Consider the following 22888-nt stretch of genomic DNA (forward strand, 5'->3'; position numbering starts at 1 on the left):
AGCTAGTCGGCGCATGGCGATAGCGAAGGCTGCTTCTCTGGAGGAGAGTTCGAAGCCATCGTAGGCTGCGTGGAATAGATGAAGGCGCAGGTTGGAGAGGGACTCTAAGAGTAGGCCGAACGTTCCCTGCCGGGAGGCCGGTAGGTCAGTCTCAAAGGCTCTCAATAGTCCAATGAGGTGTTTGAGGTATGATGTGAAGGTGAAAGTGTAGCTTTGCACCCTAGAGGCCATCATTGCGTTTTGGTATAGTCTCCTGCCGAACTTGTCCAGGGTTCGGCCTTCTCGGCCTGGGGGGACCGCTGCTGAGACCCGGGACGGGTGAGCCTTTTTCAAGGAGGATTCCACTAGCAGCGATTGGTGGGAGAGCTGTGGTTGCTCGAATCCCGGGTAAGGTACTGTGCGGTACTTGGCCTCCATTTTGGAGGGTACGGCCGTGACCATGTAGGGGGTCTCCAGGTTCCTGAAGAAGGCCTGTTGGAGTACCGGGTTAGGTGGTAAGCGAAGGGACTCTCTGGGCAGTGATGGCATATCCAGCTCCGCCAGGTACTCCTTAGAGTATCTGGAGTTGGACTGGAGGTCTAAGTCCAATGCGTGGCCCATGTCTTGGACAAAGCGAGTGAAGGATGGGCGAGATGTCCCCGGGGCCCCGTGTGGGGTCGGGGAACGAGACCTTCGTCGGGTGGAGAAGGATAAGGAGGCTTCCCTCGAGTATCGAGGTTCATGCTCTGATCCATGCTCCGAGGTTGGGGAAGCACTGTGAGAGTGTTCCGGGGTTGTCGATCTTCGGCGTCTCGAGGAGCCCCTCGGAGACGATGCCGGGGTTAGGGGTACCGATCGATGTCGGATTGGTGACCTCGATCCGGACTCCCTCGGAGAATGCGTCCGAGGGGGAGTTCAGAGGATGCGCGGGTTGGAGAGTGATAACTCAGCCACCCTTAGTGGTCCTGTACGAGGTGTGGGAGAACGGCCTCGTAGGGTTGGTGAACCTCGGGCCTTCTTGGAGGTACGGCGGTTCGAGGTTTCTGTCGTTCTAGCCCGACGTTTTGCCCCTCGGCGGTCCGCAGAGGGGGAACGTCTCGGGCGTCTCGGCGAGGAGTCCGAGGAGGATGGGATGCGGCGAGGGTTGCGCACCTTTCCTCGAGGTTGTTCGGTATGAGGCTCAGGCTGGTCTGGCACATTCGAGGTCGAGGCCGATTGAAACTGGGCCATTGCAGCGGACAGCTCCGAAGTGATCATCGCTCGGAGTAGGTCCTGGAAGACGGGCACGGACAGCATCGAAGGCATGTCCACTGCCTCGGTGCGCTCCACCGGGGGCGACCTCGTATCAGAGTATTCCCGTGTGGTGGAGGCACGGCCCGAAGGCTTGGAGGGCTTAGACGGGGCTGTAAGCATGGGGCTTCCGCCATGCGTCGCCGTTGTCCCCGAGGCTGGCTTCTTCGCTATTACAGAACCTGAAGAGGGAAGAGGGGACTTACCCGGAGCCGAGGCTTTCTGTTGTCCCGAGGGCTTCGGGGTCGAGTCTCGAGGCGATGCCGAGGTTTCCGGGGCCGAGGTCAAGGCCGGGGCCGAGGCCAGGGCCGACCTCGAGGCCGAGGTGGAGGGTTGGTCCGGGGTGAAGAGATCCGCCATGCGGGCTTTTCTTCGGCGGAGGGCCCGGTTTTGGAAAATAGCGCACTGGGGGCAGGAGTCGGTTGGATGAGCCGCCCCCAGACAAAGGATGCACCGGCGATGTGGATCTGTGAGAGAAAGAAGCCGCTCGCACCGGGTGCACTTTTTAAAGCCGGTCAAAGGCCGGGACATTAAATCGAAAGTAGCCGCGGCTCGATTAGCCACGCGGCCACGGGGACCCGGAAGCCTCCGGGTCGTTGAAAACGAAGCAGGAATCAAGTAAAAAGGTAAGGAATTCGCGCACAGCGACTTAATCGTGAAAAAACAAGAAAAAATCGCGGTGCTAGAAGGCAGTTGGGGCAGAGCCTGAAAAACACGTCTTCTAGGCTCGCGGAAAATTTTGAACTGGAGACCACGAGGGGATGCACCCCCTAGTGGAGCAGGAAGGCACGCATGCGTGGAGCAGCAGAGCAAACTTAAACCTCCAATCAAGTTTGCTTGAAAATGCTTCCGCATCGGGGCTCCGTAGATGACGTCACCCACATGTGAGAATATCATGCCTGCTTGTCCTGGGATAAAACGAGAGGGCACTCTCTAAAGTTAAAAAGGGATAGATTCCGTACAAACGTAAGGAAGTTCTTCTTCACCCAGAGTGTGGTAGAAAACTCTTCCAGAGGCTGTTATAAGGGAAAACACCCTCCAGGGATCCAAGACAAAGTTAGACAAGTTCCTGCTGAACCAGAACATACTCAGGTAAGGCTAGTCTCAGTTAGGGCACTGGTCTTCGACCTAAGAGCCGCCACGTGAGCGGACTGCCGGGCACGATGGACCACTGGTCTGACCCAGCAGTGGCAATTCTTATGTAAGTAGAGAAGGTGCTTGGAGCACTGGGTATTGATATGTCAAGGACCTTGATGTTGGAGGCACGCCTCTGAGCAGACACCAGCTGGAGGGATGGTAAGCAATCCTCCCTGCAGCGACACTTGATTGCATCAAGGTAGTCGAAGCCAGGGAAGATGCCGCAACATGTTTGGTGGTAGAGACATGCTTGTGCTATTTCCTAAATTCTGAGCATTACTCATATTTTGCCACATGAAATTCTCTGTTTTGACATTGTTTCAGATCAATGATTGAACCATATCAATGTCATTCTCTTCTAGGTTGTACTGAGAACTTTTCAGCACTCCCCTCATAGCTTTCTTATGTGGTTTTCCAAATGCAGGTGGTACTGACAACAAAGAAGTGTAATCTCTGAAATGCACTGACTTGTATGATGCAATGATGACACAGTTGGAGCAGGCATCAATGTCCGTGTAGGTTGTGCACTGGGTTTGGAATCCCTGGCCTTGCTCGAGGTCCCTGATATAGTACTGAAGTGCTTTTTGAACTGAAGTTTGCGGGCACAAGAAATGTTCCAATGATTAGGACCAAGACACTGAACACACCAGCGTGGGTCAGTGCCTAAAATGATCCTGTTGCATCGAGTGCACCCCTTGAAGCTGCTAGGTGCTTTGGACATCAAGGGGAAAACCACCGATGCAAAGTCAAAGGACTCATTCGTCCGGGGAGCTCAAGTAAAACTCAAATCAAAAATGACTTGATACTCCCAGAATGATAAAGGCTTCAAGAGGCCCAAAAGCCTGAAAATGAAAAATTGAAAAAAAAGTTTTAAAAAACTCTAGAAAGGAAGGAATTGAAAGAAAATATACAATGACAATCCCGAAGGAAAAAATAAAGGGAAGACACTAAAAAAAAAAAAAGGCAACGTTTGGCATGTGTGGTCCTTAAAGTTTAACTGACTATACCAGATGTAGGCAATTCCAGTCCTCGAGAGCCAGAGCCAGGTCAAGTTGTCAGGATATCCACAATAAATATGCATGAGAAAGATTTGCATCTCAAGGAGGCAGTGCATGCAAATCCATCTCGTGCATATTAATTGTGGATATCCTGAAAACCTGACCTGGCTCCGGCTCTTGAGGACCGGAATTACCTACCCATGGACTATATACTTGTTGACTGTCTGTACCAGGTTCCATGGATCACATCACCTACATGTGAAAATATTATATCAGTTTGTCCTCAGAGAAGTTTCAGCATATTCACAAACGCAGCTCACAAGATTAGGAATTAACTGACCTCAAGATCCACACCCAAGAAATAATAAAAGCGCCAGGCACTTTAGTGAGCTCTCTTTTTTAATGCAAGGAGAGAAGAGCTAATAAATGCCTACTGAGAGTCATATAGCTAGGATAGTCAGGCAGTATAATTAGATTTAAAAAAAACAAACAAACCCTAGTTGATAGAAACAGGAAGAGTATTCTGGCAGGAAAAAACTGTGACAGAATTTAAAGTGACACAGAAACAGAAGTAGGTAAAAACAGTCACAGAGAAATATTGGCTGCTTAAACCCCCCCCCCCAGAAGAACAAGACTTTCTTATCAGTACTCATACAGATGAGGAGGAGAGAGAACCTGGAGTAAGGAATGAACAAGGCAGATTTCTGTGTGTGTTTAAAAAGGAACAGAAACACAGATAAAACTAGTGCACTGCAATAGTTAAAATAAATCAAAACAGGCTCACCAAATGTAGGCCGACTTCCAAATGAGATGTCAGTGTTTTGGTGAGGGTAAGATTATCAGAGACCTCTAAGTAATACCTCTGCTCCATAGTACAGCAAGCTGCCTCTTTTTTTCTTTCTTTTTTTTTAATAGGAGCTTATGCCAAAGGAGGCATCCCCAAATCATCTAAAACACAGGCATTAGACTGGGTGAGGAGAACATGCTAAATAGGCATCCCCAACAACTGAGACTCAGCATAAAACTGGCTTAGGAGCACAAAGCTACATTTGGGTAGTTAAATCTTAAATGAAACTGATTAGAAACTGGGTCAGGAGCAGGACTGTCAGCCTGACAATCATCTATACTCCTGGTGGAATTCTGTGCAAAAAAAAATAATTAAAAATTCTGCGCTCAAAATTAGCAAATTCCACAAGTTTATTTGTCAAAATTTAAACAATTTTTTGCTAATCATTATCCATATTCCTTTTTAAAAATTTAAAAAGTTTTTCTTCTACCTTTGTTGTCTGGATGTTTTATTTTCTCATCGTGTTGGTTCAAATTTCTTTTTACTGCTTTCCTGTTGTCTGCTAATTCTCCTTCAAGTGGCTGCTATCCATTTGTCTTTTCTACTCTCTCCTGTCTATTCCCTCACTGTACCTGCTTCATATTGATCATTCCTTTTTAGTTCTTTTCTGCCTTTCTTACCCTTCTTCTCTTTTTCACTTTCAGTTACCTATCAAATTTCCATCTTCTCTCTGGGTTAGCAGCAGGCAGCGTGTGGGAATTGCTGCCGATACTGTGACCCGAAGATGCTGACTCCGTCAAGATTCTGCGTGGTAAAAGGGAATTATGCGCAACTGTGCAATTCTGCAGAAATTCTGTATTGCGCAGTCATGCAGAATTCCACCAGGAATAATCATCTGCTTTGAAGACAAGAGAAATACAGAACATTCTATGCTGCAGGATATCCTTAAAGGGCAAATCACCTGAGAACCATTTTCATTTTCTGTCTCCATCTGCTGGTAAATGGACAGAACACATTGATCTGGACTTGTCCAATAGGATGCCAAGGAAATTCGCTATTGTATTATTTTCTATATGTTAATACCTGCATATAATTTGCAATTTTATATTAAAAATGTGCAGGTTATATACATTTGAATTTATATAGGTACCTAAATTTTTGTACACTGTGGTAACTTAAGCTATTTTATAGCTGTTTTCTACTAACAAAAATTTAAAGCACACATTTTAAGTTGTCGTTTCGGGTAGAAAATAAACCTTGTTAGGATATTAAACCTAAACCTTTAAGGTGCAGTGTATTATGAGCATCCCAGGTTAGAATATCAATTCTCTCAAATATTTATATGCTCAGGATTACACCAGTGTTGATCATCACATCAGCCATACATTCTTCTAAATATAACATTGTATAGACAGATAACCATTTATTTAAATTCTCGAAAACGCATGCTCCAATGGCTGGCAGTGGTAGGCGTCCTAGTACTGTCTGGCAGCCAATCGGGACGCACATAAAAAAAACCCAATCCAAAGCAGGACACCTACATGTAGGCCTCCAGAGCACATCTATGGAGACGCGCAGTGCATCTACATAGATGTGTAGCGACGCTTAAGAACACCCGGAAGTGGCCTTGGGTGTGCTTACGTGTCGCTATGTGTCTACGTATACACAAGACAGATGCCTTAAATGTAGGCCTGAAAATGCTGGCCTACATTTCGGGTGTCTGACCAGGATTGTAGATGTGATTCTTTTTTGGACGCCAACGTATAATTGACATACAATCGGTGGCTGCTTCTTAGGGGGCTGACAATCTTGGCATCCAAAAGATAGCATTTATTTTTGATATCTTGTTACTGATAAATAGAATTATAAATACAGAGGTACCTTGGTTTGCGAGCATAATTCGTTCCAGAAGCATGCTCGTAATCCAAAGCACTCGTATATCAAAGCACATGTACCCATAGAAAATAATGGAAACTCTGACTTTTTGTTCCACATCCCAAAAACTGGTACAGATAGTAAGTAGACGCAGAAGAGGGAGAGTTAAGTGACTTTGCCCAGAGTGACCAAGGAGTTGAAGAGGAAATGAAACCCAATTCCTTAGCCAAAAGGAGCCGGAATAAACGAGACCGACTACTGTACCTCCCTCGTCGCCCGACTCACTTCCTTCACTTCTAGCTTCTCTAGCGTCGGGAGCTCCACTGTGTGTGGCATGGTGGAGTGCCAGCACATTGTCACCTGAAGTCCAGGAATTAGCAGTCCTCCGTGAAGCGTCACCCACTAGCCAGCTGCCAGCATCTCCGCCTCTAACACAGGTCCTCCAGTGGTGTCCTTTATTGTCAGCGGTAACCTTTTTAGCAACCCAACACCCGCCTGAGTTCAGGAAAGCGCAAGATTGCCCTGTTTATGGTGAAATGGCAGCAGCCCCGAGCTCTCTTTTGGTTGCCAGTGCCTTGCAGTTGGGTGGAAAGCAGCTGAATAGGCGCACGTGCAACTAGCAGGAGGACAGGCATCCTGAATAGTGTCTCGTGGACTGTAGGGGGAGATATCTGTGGTACGTTAATGGAATGGACAGTGCAGGACATGATGGTGCAGTATTTTGTGGAGTTTTTCTACAAAAACACCTGCTTTTCGTATGGTTCTGGGTAACTCTAGTTAGATACAAGCATATGTGTTAGTTAAGGCCACGCCCAATAGAAGCGTACAAAAAGTTGGTGAATAAAAATCTGAATATGGATGTAGCCAAGGCCAGAAAAACACACTACAGATTAATATTAAGGAAAAGCATAATAATATTCTCTTTATGTATTTTGCTATTAAGCCAGATCATAGAGGACATCAGGTATATACATAGAGGGATTGAGAACTCCATCTTGGTTCTCTGCTGTTCTTTGTCCTCTCCGGTTCTTTGTTCAGGGTTTTCCCGCCTTAAGCCTCATGGGCAAATTGATAACAGATGTGCTTAGGCCGGTTAGGAAGAGCATATTAGATTACATATCCCAAAATGGAGTATAACATATATTAAGTGTGTTGGATGTGTGAAAGGGGCCCCAAGTGAATGATGGATGTATGAAAGATATGTGAAAGAATGGTGTGTACTTAATTTCCAATATTTTATATAGTTTAAAGATGCAAGAAACTTTAAAGAGAAATCCTGAGGCAACATCTGGAAATAGTTAGAATCAGAAACACTGAACCAGTTTTTTAGAGCAGGGGGAATATCCCTCCTCCTCCTTTTCTGTGCTGACAGGGAGAGACAAGAACTTTTCAACAGTTTTGGATTCAAAGTTTCTTTGGATATGTAATAATGTATATTCAAAGATGAATGTAAACAAAAATATGATTTCTGGAACTTTTAATTCATGTTAAAAGGAAGTTCTTTGTCCAAATTTAAGGACAGCCTCTATTAATGGATTGGTTGACAAGTAATGATGTCATGCAGGACAAAAGGTACATATTGGGGAACAACGAATTATCGAGTTGAGATCTTTGTCAGAAAGCCAGCGTTTGGCAACTGTAAAGACCTTCCAGATGACGCAACCAACCTTTTGAGGTCCATTATGGCAATTTATAAAACTGAAATAACTATTTTAATGAAATTTGCATCATGTGTCATTTTCCATGTACTTTTTACACAACTAGAGTGAAAGCTAGCAGCTTAATTGGCAACTGCTGCTTAAAGAGTGCGCTTGTGTCCAATTACCCATGCTCAATCCACGTGACCGCCCTGGCGTTCTCAGACTCCAGCAACGTTTGAGGTGGTGCCGGTGTCTCTGCATATTATAACAGCTTGGCTTCAGCTATCAAGCAGCTTCCAGTGGCCTCGTGTGGACAGCCAGTAGCTCGGCAGCCCTCACTGAAGGGGGTCAGCCATGTGGGCACCCGCAGCATGCTCTGACCCGTCCTTTCATTTTCCAGTGACAGCAGCGGTTCGGGCCGGCCTTGCCTCCATCCCTTCCTCCCTGCGCTCTCCACTCTCCCCCCCCCCCATGTGCCGCTCATGTGTCTCTGGAGCTGTGCCGAGCCCTGTCCGCAGCAGCCTTTGCCTTCTGTGCCCTGCACTTTCTACCAGTTCCACCGCTGCATACACAGAGAAGAAATATAGACACGTGGGTAAGTGCTCGTTTACTAAGGCAACACTCGGTTTGAGAGTCAAAGTTTGCTGGAGTGTTTTAGGTTTGACTGTATATTATGGACATTTGATATTTAGTTGCCTGAAGAATATTTTAAATTAATTTTTAACAATGGACTGCATCAAATTTCAAAAGGAAAAAGTACAGTGCTCTCCCGATCATTCACGGTATTTTCCGATCATGAATGACCAGGCAGGACAGGGCAGCCGGAGAGGCAGGAGAGAGCAGTCGGAGCGCCGGTGAAGGAAATCACTCGCAGTATGCTCTGACCACCTCTTCCTGCACTAAAGTCGGGCCTCACCAATCAGGAGCTGCTTTGACACGCAGCTCCTGATTGGTGAGGCCCGACTTTAGCGCAAGAAGAGGCGGTCGGAGCATACCACAAGTGATTTCCTTCATGTGCCGGAACTCCGGCTGCCCTCTCCTGTCTCCCCCACTAAAAACCGTATTCGCGGTTTTTCAACATTCGTTGTGGTTCCTGGAACGGAACCCCCCGCGAATATCGGGGGAGTATGTACTAACTAATTACAGAATTTTGCACCTGCTTTTTTGCCACAAACACATTTATTCTGTTCCATTTATAAAACACTTTTTTTTCTAAGAATTCATATCATATTCGTACAACACAAAACTGTCTACAATCAACTTTGAAAATTCAAGCTACATACATTATTGTTGAAACCAGTTCAGCACCCCCAAGGAATGTCTTCGATTCAACCAGTGTTATACGCGACGGCAGCAAAAAGGGCAAATAGAATGCTAGGAATGATTAAGAAAGGGATCACAAACAGATCAGAGAAGGTTATCATGCCGCTGTACTGGGCCATGGTACGCCCCCACCTGGAATACTGCATCCAGCACTAGTTGCCGTACATGAAGAAGGACACAGTACTACTCAAAAGAGTCCAGAGAAGAGCAACTAAAATGGTTAAGGGGCTGGAATAGTTGCCATACAGCCAGAGATTAGAGAAACTGGGCCTCTTCTCCCTTGGAAAAAGGAGACAGAGGGGACATGATCGAAACATTCAAGATAATGAAGGGAATAGACTTAGTAGATAAAGACAGGTTGTTCACCCTCTCCAAGGTAGGGACGAGAGGGCACTCTCTAAAGTTAAAAGGGGATAGATTCTATAAGAACGTAAGAAAGTTCTTCTTCACCCAGAGAGTGGTAGAAAACTGGAACGCTCTTCCGGACGCTGTTATAAGGGAAAACACCCTCCAGAGATTCAAGACAAAGTTAGACAAGTTCCTTCTGAATCAGAATGTACGCAGGTAAGGCTAGTCTCAGTTAGGGCACTGGTCTTTGACCTAAGGGCCGCTGTGGGAGCGGACTGCTGGGCAAGATGGACCACTGGTCTGACTCAGCAGCGGCAATTTTTATGTTCTCATATTACCCTTTCTCCTCAAGTCTCTTCATTGGCTCCCTGTTCATTTCCACATACAGTTCAAATTCCTCTCTCTTATCAATCTATAAGTGTATTCACTGTGCAGCTCCTCAGTATCTCTCCTTATACTCTGGCCCAGGAACTCCATTCATTGGGAAAGTCTCCTCTTGTCTGTACCCTTCTCCTCTACTGCCAACTTCCGTGTCCATCCCTTCTACCTTGCTGCGCCGTATGCCTTGAACAACCTACCTGACTCAGTACGTCAAGCTGCATCTCTGGCATTATTCAAATCCATGCTAAAAGCCCACTTTTTGAAGCTGCATTTAAGTCCTAACCCAACCCACTTGTAAAGAACCCATATCTGTTTGTCATTTCCTGTATAGTCCCCTACCCTATCCACCTCATCATTCCCTTTGTAACTCCCTACCTGAGCAGCATGTATAGATTCACCCTCTTTGTCCTGTTTGTCATAATTAGATTGTAAGCTCTTTCGAGCAGGGACCATCTTTTGTGTGTTTAATGAACAGTGCTGCATGCATCTGGTAACACTATAGAAATAAGTAGTAGTAGTAGTCGTCCTAGTACTACTAGTCTGGCCGAAAAGTATGTATACTATGGCTCCTTGTACATACTTTCAGCCAGACTGAGGTTCTACAATGTTTAGATAACTTATTTTGCTGGGTAAATATTTTTGAAAATTGCCCTCATCATATAAATCACAGAATGTACATGGAAAGTTAACATACTTGATAGTTTCCTTCTACCCCAGTTACTTACAGTGCTGATCACAGTCTACCCTGGCAAATACAACTTGATTGCTGTCTGGGTATTCTTCTTTAATAATGTTGGAGGCTTCTTCAAAGATGGGATGCAACATCTGACTGAACCGACACCTGTTTGGAGTCATAACACCAAATCAGGTCAGCAAAACAATGACTCAAGTTTGACAGTAGGGCAATACTTACAGTCGTATATTGTCATTTCATTTTAGTGACAAGGATTAATCAGAGCCAAATACAATAGACTCAATATGTTATTCCTCTCCCTACATGGGTGTGCTGCTCTCAGGCATTTTTCTTTACAGTATCAATCATTTTTGAACAGTTTATATTTAAATCTTTTTATTGAGCAGTGACAACAGCAGGTATAACCATAGCAGAAAACAAGGTTTACAATAACAACCAGCTACCGCGGAGGACTGGACTCTGATGTCCTCCACGATCCAGATCAACACCCCAACCCCCTAAAATCAGAACTATAACAGATTTTTAAAAAAATCTACAGAATTTGTCTTTTATTGGTATCTGCACATTTATTGGTATCTGCACATTTATAGAACACTCTATGTTCTATAAATGTAAATGTAATATAGCATAGTTATAGTAATTACATAGGGGCCCTTTTACAAAACAGTAGTAAAAAGTGGCCTTAGAGCACCCTTATGGGTCATTCATACTCACTAAGGCCATTTTTACCACTGGAGTAAAATGTCCATGCTCTTAGTGTGTGAACCCCTACCGACACCTATTTTGGAGGAGGTAGGGATCCACACATTAAACTTGCACTAACCGATTAGATCAGAAGATGCCCACTCTGCTCTCCCCTGACACATCCCCCGAGCTAAAAATAAATGTTATTGTTTTAATGCGTGGGTAGTGCATGCATAGCAAAATTATCAGGGTGGATAAAAATCAATGACTTAAAATTATTTTTTAAACAATTGGATTTTTAAAAATTTAATTTGGATTGTTTTAAATAAAATGTTTTCTATTTAAGATACATTATAGTCTATTTAAGATACATTACAGTCTAAAAGTTATTCATCATGAAATAAGAATTAGTTTTAAATTTTTTAGCATGAGGTTGTATATTCATGCAATGTTTAAATTTTTTGGTAAATGAATTCCATTAATCCATTCATACAGTCACAGTCAATATCTAGAAGATATCACAGAAGCTTAGTTTTGCAGTTCTCAAAATTATGAATTTATGTCTACTTGTAACAGGTGTTATCCAGGGACAGCAGGCAGATATTCTCACAGATGGGTGACATCATCCACGAAGCCCCGGTACAGACAGTGCAAAAGTGTACTGACACGTTAACTTCTTTAGAAGTCTTGAGACCGCTCGTACTGCTCATGAGCGAGTGCCTTCTCGCCCGATGTCAACTCAATTTGCAAGACCATCAGTTCAGTAAAAAAAAAAAAAAAAAAGCTTAGAAGCCAACTATGGGAGGTGGAAGGGTTGTGAAAATATCTGCCTGCTGTCCCTGGATAACACCTGTTACAGTCTATCTTAGGAAAAGCAGGCAGCATATTCTTACAGATAATAATAATAATAACTTTATTTTTCTATACCGCCATAGTCAGATGACTTCTAGGTGGTTCACATCGAAAGAAGGCTGGACATTCAGCGAATTACAAATGCATGAGGGGGAATGTTACAGAAGAAAAGGGTAGTAAGGGGAGGAAAAGTAAGAGGGGTTGTAAGGGGAGGGAAGTGAGAGGGGTTGCCTGAGAGATTGCTTCGAGTTTGTAGGGGGAAAAGCGTGGTGAGCAAAGGTCGGTCTGTTTAGGTGATGAATTTGTCAAACAGAGTGGTTTTGATTGATTTTCAGAATGCGTTGTAGGTCTGTCTGGTTTTATTTATGTAGTTTTCTAGCCAGGATTGTTGTTTATTAGCTTGGAACATGAAGATTCTGTCAAGGAAGGATTTGTATTTGCAGCCAGTGATTTTAGGATAGGCGAAGATGTTTTAGTTTCTGGTTGTTCGTGTGGGGTTGTGTAGAGTGAAGTGTGTTTGCAGGTAGGAAGGTGCTAGGCCCCAGATTTGTTTGAAGCAGATGCATGCAAATTTGAACTATATTCGCGCTTCTATTGGTAGCCAGTGCAGTTTTTTGTAGTATGGGCTGATGTGGTCATTTCTTCTCAGTCCGAAGATTAGGCGAACTGCAGTGTTTTGCACTAATCTCAGTTTCTTTATTGTTTTTGTGGGATACCCAGGTAGACGATGTTGCAGTAGTCCAGGGTAGATAGGATCAGCGATTGTACCAGTAACCCGAAGGATGTTATGTCAAAGTATTTTTTAATAGTCCTTAGCTTCCATAGTGTATAAAAACATTTCCTCACAGTTAAGTTTGTGTGGTCAGCCATGGTCAAGTGCATGTCTAGTGTGATACCCAGAATTTTTATGGTTTTGGAAATCGGATATTCGTGGTCGTTTATTTTTAGAGATGTTCTCGTTATTTTGTCATTAGGGCTTGCCAAGAAGACTTTTGTTTTCTCTGTGTTAGTTTCAGTTTGAAGTTGGTGGTCCATTTTTCGATTTCTATCATAATGTGTGAGAGGTTGTCTATAATTTCAGTTGAGATGTCATTTAAGGGGATTAGGATGGATATATCATCTGCGTATATGTGGTGCTTTAAGTTTAGCTTTTGTAGTCGGTGACCTAAGGATGCTATGTAGATGTTGGATAATGCAGATGATAGAGGGGAGCCTTGGGGTACCCCTGATAGGTTTTTCCATGGGTTGGAGTGATTTCCGTTGCTGGCTACTCGGTAGATCTGTTTGTTAGGAATTCTTGAAACCATTTACCGGTATTTACCTTTCCCGAGATTCCCATTGCATCAAGGCATAGTAGCATGATTTCATGGTCTACTAGGTCGGATGGGATTCTCTAGCTACTTCAAAAGAGATGGAAGGAAGTTGGCATTTAAACAGAGAATAGATTTTGTAGAACTGCTGGTCGAACCGACTATCCCATCTGGAATGAGTCTCCAGACAGTAATGGGATGAGAAAGTATGAAGTGAGGACCAGGTGGCTGCTTTACAAATGTCCTGTCTAAATTAGATTGTAAGCTCTTCTGAGCAGGGACTGTCTATTGTATATTAAAATGTACATCGCTGCGTACTCCTTTCAGCGCTGTAGAAATAATAAATAGTAGTAGTAGAATCATGCAGGCCCTTCAACAGAGACTCTGGTTGAAGCCTCCAATACATGCTCCTACACGCTTCTAGCATCCAAGGTGGTATCGTCTGGAGTGAATTGTTCTGCATGGGCAAGTGGGATATTAGAGTTGCTTAAAGAGGTCAGAGGTGAGCTTTCATCCAAGAAATGACCTCCATGGACCCCCGCACCTGAAGATACCGCCAAGCTGTATGTTTTTTTCCCCTTTCTACCATGGGTATGTATCCTACAAATTTAATTTATTTTTTCCTTTTGTTCTTTTCTTAATATTTTCTCTCATTGTTTGTGCCTCAAATTTCACTTTGTTCATTTCTGACGCTATTACGGTTTCTTTTCCTCCTTTATTCTTTCTTCTTTGCACAATCATAGTGACTTATGTTTCTTTATTGTCCACTTAAACTTAACACTAGTAGTCGTTTACTATCAAAATCCGACTTATTGTTATCTCCTTTGCATGCAGCCTATTAATACTGCAAACGTATTTGTCACCTTTTTAAACATACACACTTGTCCTCAAACTATTAGAATATCATATTTGAGTTTATGGTCTAATCAGATCATCTTGTCATTTTAATTTTATCTTTTTACCTCTTATTATTATATTCTTGTATATGTTTTTAATATTGTGTTTTATGTTACATTTGTACCTAATAGGACCCCTGATGAAGATTGTCCGAAACACGGACCGTGTTGGGTCCCTTGTTTGGTAAAAAGGTTTTTAACATATTTTTAATATACTTTGGTTGTCACAATAAATTTTGCCTATATCGATGTACATATCTGCAGTTTTTGTTTGTTTGTTCCTGGTCGGTTTTTTCACTGCAGACAAGGTTGGACCCCCCTTTTTTCCTCCTGGTTCTGTTACTCTGAAAGGAAAACATGGTTATCTGGCGTGTCGAAGTGCACACCCAAGTAATTCGTTGGTACCAGGTGACTTTTTCAAAAGTTAATCACTCAACCCAGGTGTTGCAAGAACTGGACTGCCAGGTCGCAAAGCCACTGCCAGGTCGCAAAGCCTTTGACAGTATTTCACACAGATATAATAAATAAACTGAGTGCCCTTGGGATGGGTCCCAAAGTGACGGGCTGGGTCAAGAACCGGTTGAGTGGAAGGCGACAGAGGGTAGTGATCAATGGAGATCACTCTAAGGAAAGAGATGTTACCAGTGGTGTGCCTCAAGGTTCTGTTCTTGGGCCTGTTCTTTTTAACATTTTTATAAATGATATTGCTGAAGGGTTGTCGGGTAAGATTTGCCTCTTTACGGATGATACCAAAATCTGCAATACAGTAGACATGTCGGATAATGTGAGTAACATGAAGAAAGACTTGGCGAAGCTCGAAGAATGGTCTGAAATTTGACAGCTAAAATTTAATGCTAAGAAATGCAAAGTCATGCATTTGGGCTGCAAAAGCCCAAGGGAACTATGAAGAACTTATGTGCACGACAGAAGAACGGGATTTGGGTGTGATTGTATGTGATGATCTTAAGATGGCCAAACAGATTGAAAAGGTGATGGCAAAAGCTAGAAGGATGCTAGGTTGCATAGGGAGAGGTATGGCCAGTAGGAAAAAGGAGGTATTGATGCCCCTTTATAAGACTTTGGTGAGACCTCATTTAGAATATTGTGTACAATTCTGGAGGCCCCCTCCTTCAAAATGTATAAAAAGAATGGCGTCAGTCCAGAGGAAGGCTACTAAAATGGTATTCAAGTTTCAAGTTTATTTAAAAGTTTGATTTCATCGCAATATCACAATCCAATGCAATTTACAAATAAAATCAGGGTAAAAATAAAAAACAACTAAGAATAAAACCACACAAATTAATAAAGGTATGGGACGGACTTAAAGATCTCAATCTGTATACTTTGGAGGAAAAGCGGGAGGGGAGCTATGATAGAGATGTTTAAATACCTACGTAATGTAAATGCACATGAGTCGAGTCTCTTTCATTTGAAAGGAAACTCTGCAATGAGAGGGCATAGGATGAAGTTAAGAGGTGATAGGCTTCAGAGTAATCTAAGGAAATACTTTTTTACAGAAAGGGTGGTAGATGCATGGAACAGTCTCCTGGAAGAGGTGGTAGAGACAGAAACTGTGTCTGAATTCAAAAGAGACTGGGATAGGCATGTGGAATCTCAGAGAGAGAAAGAGATAATGGTTACTGTGGATGGGCAGACTGGATGGGCCATTTGGCCTTTATCTGCCATCATGTTTCTATGTTAAGTATACATGCACCGCCACAACCATTAACTTGATGAAGGTGTGAGGCAACATAGCCAGCCCAAAGGGAAGTGCTGAGAATTGAAAGTGCTGCTCAAGCACATGGAACCTCAAGAACATCCTGTGTGCTGGAAAAATGGGGATATACAGATATGTCTCTGTAATGTCCAGAGAGGCTATAAACTCCCCCAGCACCAAGGAGGCGATGACTGACCACAACATCTCCATGCAGAATCCTGGAACTCTCAGAGCTGCATTGACAGATTTGAGTTATCTGAGTCTCTCTTTGGCACAATGAAGTATATGGGGTATCTGCCTAAGCATGACTCTGTTGCCGGAACTGGTACTATGGTTTTCAGAGTCACGAGTCACTGTACTATTGCCTGGACTCTGACTGCTTTCTCTGGACGTCCTCCAGGAAAGCCATCTCGAATGATGTCCAGCACCCATTGGTTCAAACAAATAGTTGCCAAGGCCTCCCAATGGGCTAACAGCTGCTGTCCTATCCAGGCCAGGTCAGTTTCTAGTCTGGCATCATTGTGGCTTTTTGGGAGCCCCTGCAGAATGCAAGGCTACTCCTTGGGCCCATCTGGCCGTAAGATTTTTTCTAGAGGCTTGAAATGCTCTCCGGGTGTAAGATTCCATGGCAGTCTGACAAAAATATTGAGATCCTTGAAAGGAACCAAGCCCAGTCCCTCCAGGGGCACATGATCTGCTGTCTGGGAGTGACTTAGGCTGACGATCTGCTACAATAGCTGTATGATCATCCAGTCCCTTACCAAAAAGCATGTGACCTTTAAAAGGTAAACTGCTCAAGATAGCTTTAGATGCAGCATCTCCAGTTCACTGTTGAATCCATATCAATTTCCAGGCAGAAATAGAAAAGGCAGAGACTATGCTCATGACTCTAAAAGTATCACAGATGGCATTAGCTACATAATCCACCCCCAGAACTAAAAGCTGGGGATAGGCGTCCTCCTCCTTAGTTGGGGTACAACACTAAAGAGCATTGCAGGCTCGGGCTACAAAAGAAGCTGCTGCTGCCACTTTAAGCCCTAAACCCAGCTTTTCAAACTGATATTAAAGCACCAAGTCTACCCTGCAAGCTTGAGCCTCCTTAAGGACCATCCTGCCTTCAATAGATAGAGGTATGTCTGTACTACCAAGGAATCCACTTTCGGTGGGACAGAGAGCTCCTGGAAATCCAGAGCCATCGAACACAGCTTAGCCATGGTCCAAGCTATCCGCAGGGATCTTTCTGGGGCATCCCAGTGTTCTGTGAGCATTATAGCGATATCTGGGTGTGAGGGAAAGAAATTAGATTGAGCTTTAGTACTGCTCATCACTGTACACTGAGCAGAAGAGGTCTGAGGGAGATCCAGCTGCAGTACCCACAGAGACTCAGCTATAACCTCCATTAAAAGATTCTGACTTAAACAGATGGCATACTGCTGGATCTTTCCCCTAGTCCAGAGGCATTAGGGACGCCCGACTCTGAGCTCCCATTTGGGAACCTGTATTCTCCCAAATCGAGGATTCTGCCAGAGAGAACAGGGGTATCAGCTCAGACCGCCAGTCTTTTTCTGACTGGACCTGTAGCTTCTGAGACTGAGCTGCCACATGGAAAAACACTGATTGAGAGGTAAAACCCCCATGAGAGTTAGCAGGTGGAATCCCAGAGAGGATAGATGGGCCCTGATAACCCATATATGCATCAAACATGAGCCAGACAAAGGCAAGGGTAAAGCCCTGAAAAGTGTGGTGAGTGTGGCGCAGTGGTTAAAGCTATAGCTTCAGCACCCTGGGGTTGTGGGTTTAAACCCACGCTGCTCCTTGTGACCCTGGGCAAGTCACTTAATCCTCCCATTAGATAGATTGCGAGCCTGCCGGGACAGACAGGGAAAAATGCTTCATATAAACCGTTTTGAGCTCTCCTGGGAGAACGGTATAGAAAATTGAATAAATAAAAGGTGGACATGTGCTGACCTCCAAAGACTTCCCTGACTTCCCTTAAGTCCTAGACACTCCCATGGATCACCGCTTCACAGACAAAACTGAATTGCTGTCTGCAGGCTCTAGGGATGGGTTTTTCCCCAAAACCAAGCCACCTGCGACTGAATGCCTAGCAGAGCTAGAGTGGGCTACACTCAGCGCCCCGCCCCCTCATGTGCCGCGCAGCACATGAAACAAGGATGCTCCTCAGGTGGTCATCTAGCACAAATTGACCATGAATGAGGGGTAAAAAGTTCTGAGAAGTCCATCACAATTGATTAAATTCTGAGGCAAATAAAAGCTTTTAAAAATCAGATCAAAAATCTAAGATGGCCACCATGGCAGTAGTTTGGTGTAAAAAAATGGCCAAGGGCAACTAAATAAAACTCCCAAGGGAAAAGGGTTTTTGGAGGTGGGGAACCTGAATTCATGTCACAGAAATGCCCTCAATGTGCCCCATAGGATATAATGGCACAGTACTCACAGTGCTGCTGGCGCTGCCTCTCTCAGCTAGAGCATAGGCTGGAATAATGTGGAGATTTAATACCTCAAACAAGCTTTAAAATAGCAGAAAAAATAATCACAAAAAAAGCTTGTTTCTGCTGGCTGCTACTCAGACTGGGTTAGAGCCCAAAGCCCAGGCCTCTACCATACATGAAGTGACAAGCCTCTACATTAAATCAGTACACAAACGGCGGAGAAACAACAAACCCCAATGGTACTCCGCAGAAATCTCGCACCTCGTGAAGGAGAAGAAAAAAGCATTTATTTCCTACAAACGAACGGAGACTAGGGAAGCTAAACTAGAACATAGGGCGAGGTCTGCAGCGGTCAAAACGGCAGTCAGGGAGGCCAAACTTCGAGTGGAAGAGACTCTGGCAAAGAACATGAAGAAAGGGGACAAATCCTTCTTCAGGTATATTAGTGATAGGAAAAAGAACACAGACGGGATAGTACGCCTTAGAAAACCAAATGGGAATTGCGCAGAATCAGATTCCGATAAAGCAGAACTACTGAATGAATACTTCTGCACGGTCTTCACCTGCAAGGCACCGGGGCACGGTCTGCAGTTTCAGGCAAGGCCCAGCGTGGAAGACCCGTTTCAGAATTTCGAGTTCACACCTGGCGACGTCTACTACGAGCTGGCAAGACTCAAGGTGAACAAAGCCATGGGACCGGACAATCTACACCCCAGAGTGCTCAGTAAGCTTCATGATGTCCTGGCAGAACCACTATCAGGACTCTTCAATCTCTCCCTAAGTTCGGGGAGAGTCCCCATAGACTGGAAAACAGCTAACATCGTTCCACTGCACAAAAAGAGTTGCAGGGCAGAGGCTGCAAACTACAGACCGGTGAGTCTCGCATCAATAGTATGCAAACTCATGGAAACACTAATCAAACGTAAATTAGACGCAATCTTGGATGAGGAGAATCTACGGGATCCCAGTCAACACGGATTCACCAGGGTAGGTCCTGCCAATCCAATCTCATCAGCTTCTTTGAATGGGTAACAAAACAGTTAGACTTGGGAGAATCTGTGGACGTCATATACCTAGACTTCAGCAAAGCTTTCGATAGTGTCCCGCATCGCAAGCTGTTGAGCAAGATGAAATCAATGGGGCTGGGAGAAACACTAACTACATGGGTTAATGACTGGCTGAGTGACAGACTTCAGAGGGTGGTAGTTAACGGTACCCTCTCTAAAACAAACATCGGAGGTGACCAGTGGAGTACCGCAGGGCTCAGTCTTGGGCCCGCTCCTTTTCAACATATTCATAGGTGACCTAACTCAGGGGCTTCAAGGTAAGGTAACGTTATTCGCTGACGACGCCAAACTATGCAATATAGTGAGAGATGGCAATTCACCCGATAGTATGACACAGGACCTACATTTGTTGGAGCTTTGGTCCTCGACCTGGCAGCTGGGCTTCAACGCTAAGAAATGCAAGATCATGCACCTCGGCAGCAGAAATTCGTGCAGAACTTACACCTTGAATGGTGAGACCTTAGCTAGAACTTCAACAGAACGAGACTTGGGAGTGATCATCAGCGCAGACATGAAAACTGCTGATCATGTGGAGAAGGCTTCATCTAAGGCAAGACAGTTGTTAGGTTGCATCCGCAGGAGTTTCGTCAGCCGGAAGCCTGAAGTCATAATGTCATTATACAGAACCATGGTGAGGCCTCATTTGGAATACTGTGTGCAATTCTGGAGGCCACACTACCGAAAAGATGTGCTGAGAGTAGAGTCGGTGCAACGGATGGCCACTAGGATGGTCTCAGGGCTCAAGGATCTATCGTACGAGGAAAGGCTGAAAAATTTGCGGCTGTACTCACTCGAGGAACGTAGGGAGAAAGGAGACATGATCGGGACGTTTAAGTATATTACCGGCCGTATCGAGATGGAAGGAGAGATTCTCTTTCTCAAAGGACCCTCAGCCACAAGAGGGCATCCGCTCAAACTCAGGGGCGGGAAATTTCATGGCGACTCCAGGAAATATTTCTTCACCGAGAGAGTGGTTGATCCTTGGAACGAGCTCCCGGTGCAGGTGATCGAGGCAAACAGCGTGCAAGAATTTAAGAGCAAATGGGATGCCCATGTGGGATCCCTTAGAGGGTTAAGCCAAGGGAACCTGTCACCAGGAGTGGGATCCCTAGGATAGTAGACTTGGGAGTGGGTCAGTAGAGTGGGCAGACTTGATGGGCTATGGCCCTTATCTGCCGTCATCTTCTATGTTTCTATGTTGCACGGTGACAAAAATAATCACCGTTCCCATCCCTGCGGATAACCACGGGAAACCATCTTCATGTCATTCTTTAAGGAGAGAGGGTAGAATCAGAGTATAATTGGGCACAACCACTGATCCACAAGCTTTGCTTTGAAGAATGCTGGTGTAGAAGGACCGAGGTTGAAATAGACACTAGAAAATGAGATGGAATTATTTCCCACGGTTATCCACGGGAACGGTGATTAATTTTGTTACCGTGTCATTCTCTACTCCACAGCTCCTCAATCCTCTTCAGAGAGGGGGGGGGATGCTCCTGATAAAGTCCCAGGGACAAACACAGATACCACTCAGGCTGGGGCGAGCACTACTCCAAGTGGAACAAGTCCCCGAGCCACAAGGGAATTAATGCAGACCAGCTAGGTTAATGCCCTGTACCAGGGTGGCCCCTTCCAGCTACAGACCTCTGCTACCAAGGGCCTCTGTCTCCACAGAGGCAGAGTTGACCCAGGGAAAGTGGGTCATCTTTAGCACCAAAAAGCTTTTGAAAATTGACAAAAAAAATCCCCAAAACACCAAAAAGAAAAACAGAGCAGATCACAGTGATGAAAGACCTTCAACTCACATGTAGGATGAAATAAGCAACACAGATTAATGAGAGAAGGCAGAGCCAAAGATTTTAAAGTGATACCTTCTACAAAGACTCGCAAATAGGGGTACAAAACCCACTAGTTCAAGACTCATATCCCTATTGCACTAGAATTCGCAATATTGAGCTGGATCACTCAAAAAGAGACATTGTTTGCTCCTGTTCAATCAACACCAGGGGTGCCCAATACGTCGATCACGAAGGCAAAGTGAGTTGATTGTGGAGCCCATCCCAGGCTCTGTGATAGACTCGCATTGCCTTCACAATCTACCAGGCCGATCAGCCTATCTCTCAGTGACATCAATTCTGCCATTGGAGAGAAAGTTCTGGGCCAGCCAATCGCTGCCTGGCTGGCCCGGAACTTCCTCTCTGACGGCAGAATTGACGTTGCAGAGAGGAATGCTGGTCAGCCTGACGCAGGGAAGCAGGGAGAGCTTGGGGTGGCGGTGGCTTTGAGGCCTGTTACCCGATGGCGGTGGCAGTGGCTTAGGGGAAGGCAGGGAGAAAGAAAGGGGCAGGCAGGGAAACAGAAGGAAAGAAGGGAAACAGAAAGAAAGGGGGCATGAAGAGAGAAAAAAAGAAAGGGAGGCAGGGAGAAAGAAAGGGCAGGGAGAGAGGAAGAAAAAGTTGGGGGAGAGAATGAGGTCTGGAGGAGAGAAAGCATACAGGCTGAAAGAAGGGAAGAAATATTGGATGCACAGTCAGAAGAAGAAAGTGCAACCAGAGACTCATGAAATTACCAGACAACAAAGGTAGGAAAAATGATTTTATTTTCAATTTAGTGATCAAAATGTGTCCGTTTTGAGAATTTATATCTGTTGTCTATATTTTGCACTATGGCCCCCTTTTACTAAACCGCAATAGCAGTTTTTAGCGCAGGGAGCCTCTGAGTGTTGAGAGCAGCGCGGGGCATTTAGTTTAGCTCCCTGCGCTAAAAACTGCTATTGCAGTTTAATAAAAATGGAGGGGGGTATATTTGTCTATTTTTGTATGGTTGTTACTGAGGTGACAGTGCATAGAGTCATCTGCCTTGACCTCTTTGAAAAAACCCTGGAATATGAATGATAATTAACATTTTCTCTGCATACAGTGTGCTTTATGGGTTTTTTAAATTTTATTGTTGGTAGATCATTTTGACTTGGTCATTTTAAAAGTACCTCGCAAGCCCAAAAAGTGTGGGCACCCCTGTTGTAGCTGTTTCAGCAGCTGCAACAGCAGCAATAGAAAAAGCAAAAAAAGTTAAATTCATAGGATCTTAAAATCCTTGGCACCAGGGTGAAATTTCTAGGTGTCATGGTCACCCAGTAACCAGGATTGATCAAGCCATAGCTTAAGAAATGTAGTGACCCAGAAGTATAAACTGTGTTAGTTGAGTACTTTTGCAATTTAAAAAAAAAATCTTCATGTACCGGAGAAGGAATGGAAGGAAAGAGAATAGAAAGAGCATAATATAATACAAAATACAGATTGCACTTACCAGTCTGCATAAAAATTGACTAAAGCAACATCTGCCCGGTCTAGAAAGAAAAGAAAATAGCAGGTTGGCTTGCTACATTATATTCAGTTATTGATGCAAGAACTAATCTTTAAACAAGCACATAAAAGCATTCATAAAATAAATGACTGAT

General features: G+C 44.5%; 1 protein-coding gene across 3 annotated transcripts in view; it reads right to left on the reverse strand.

Annotated features, from left to right (window-relative positions):
• The window catches only part of ERP44 (endoplasmic reticulum protein 44), a 236659-nt gene that overhangs the window by 161075 nt on the left and 52696 nt on the right, over positions 1-22888 (reverse strand). For all 3 annotated transcript variants that reach the window (XM_033929651.1, XM_033929650.1, XM_033929652.1), the window contains exons 3-4: positions 22738-22777; positions 10484-10599 (exon numbers count right to left, since the gene is read on the reverse strand). In XM_033929651.1, the coding sequence (XP_033785542.1) occupies positions 10484-10599; positions 22738-22777 (156 nt within the window). The remainder of the gene's footprint in view (positions 1-10483; positions 10600-22737; positions 22778-22888) is intronic.

Source organism: Geotrypetes seraphini, chromosome 2 (assembly GCF_902459505.1).
Source record: "Geotrypetes seraphini chromosome 2, aGeoSer1.1, whole genome shotgun sequence".
NCBI classification, from domain to species: Eukaryota; Metazoa; Chordata; class Amphibia; order Gymnophiona; family Dermophiidae; genus Geotrypetes; species Geotrypetes seraphini.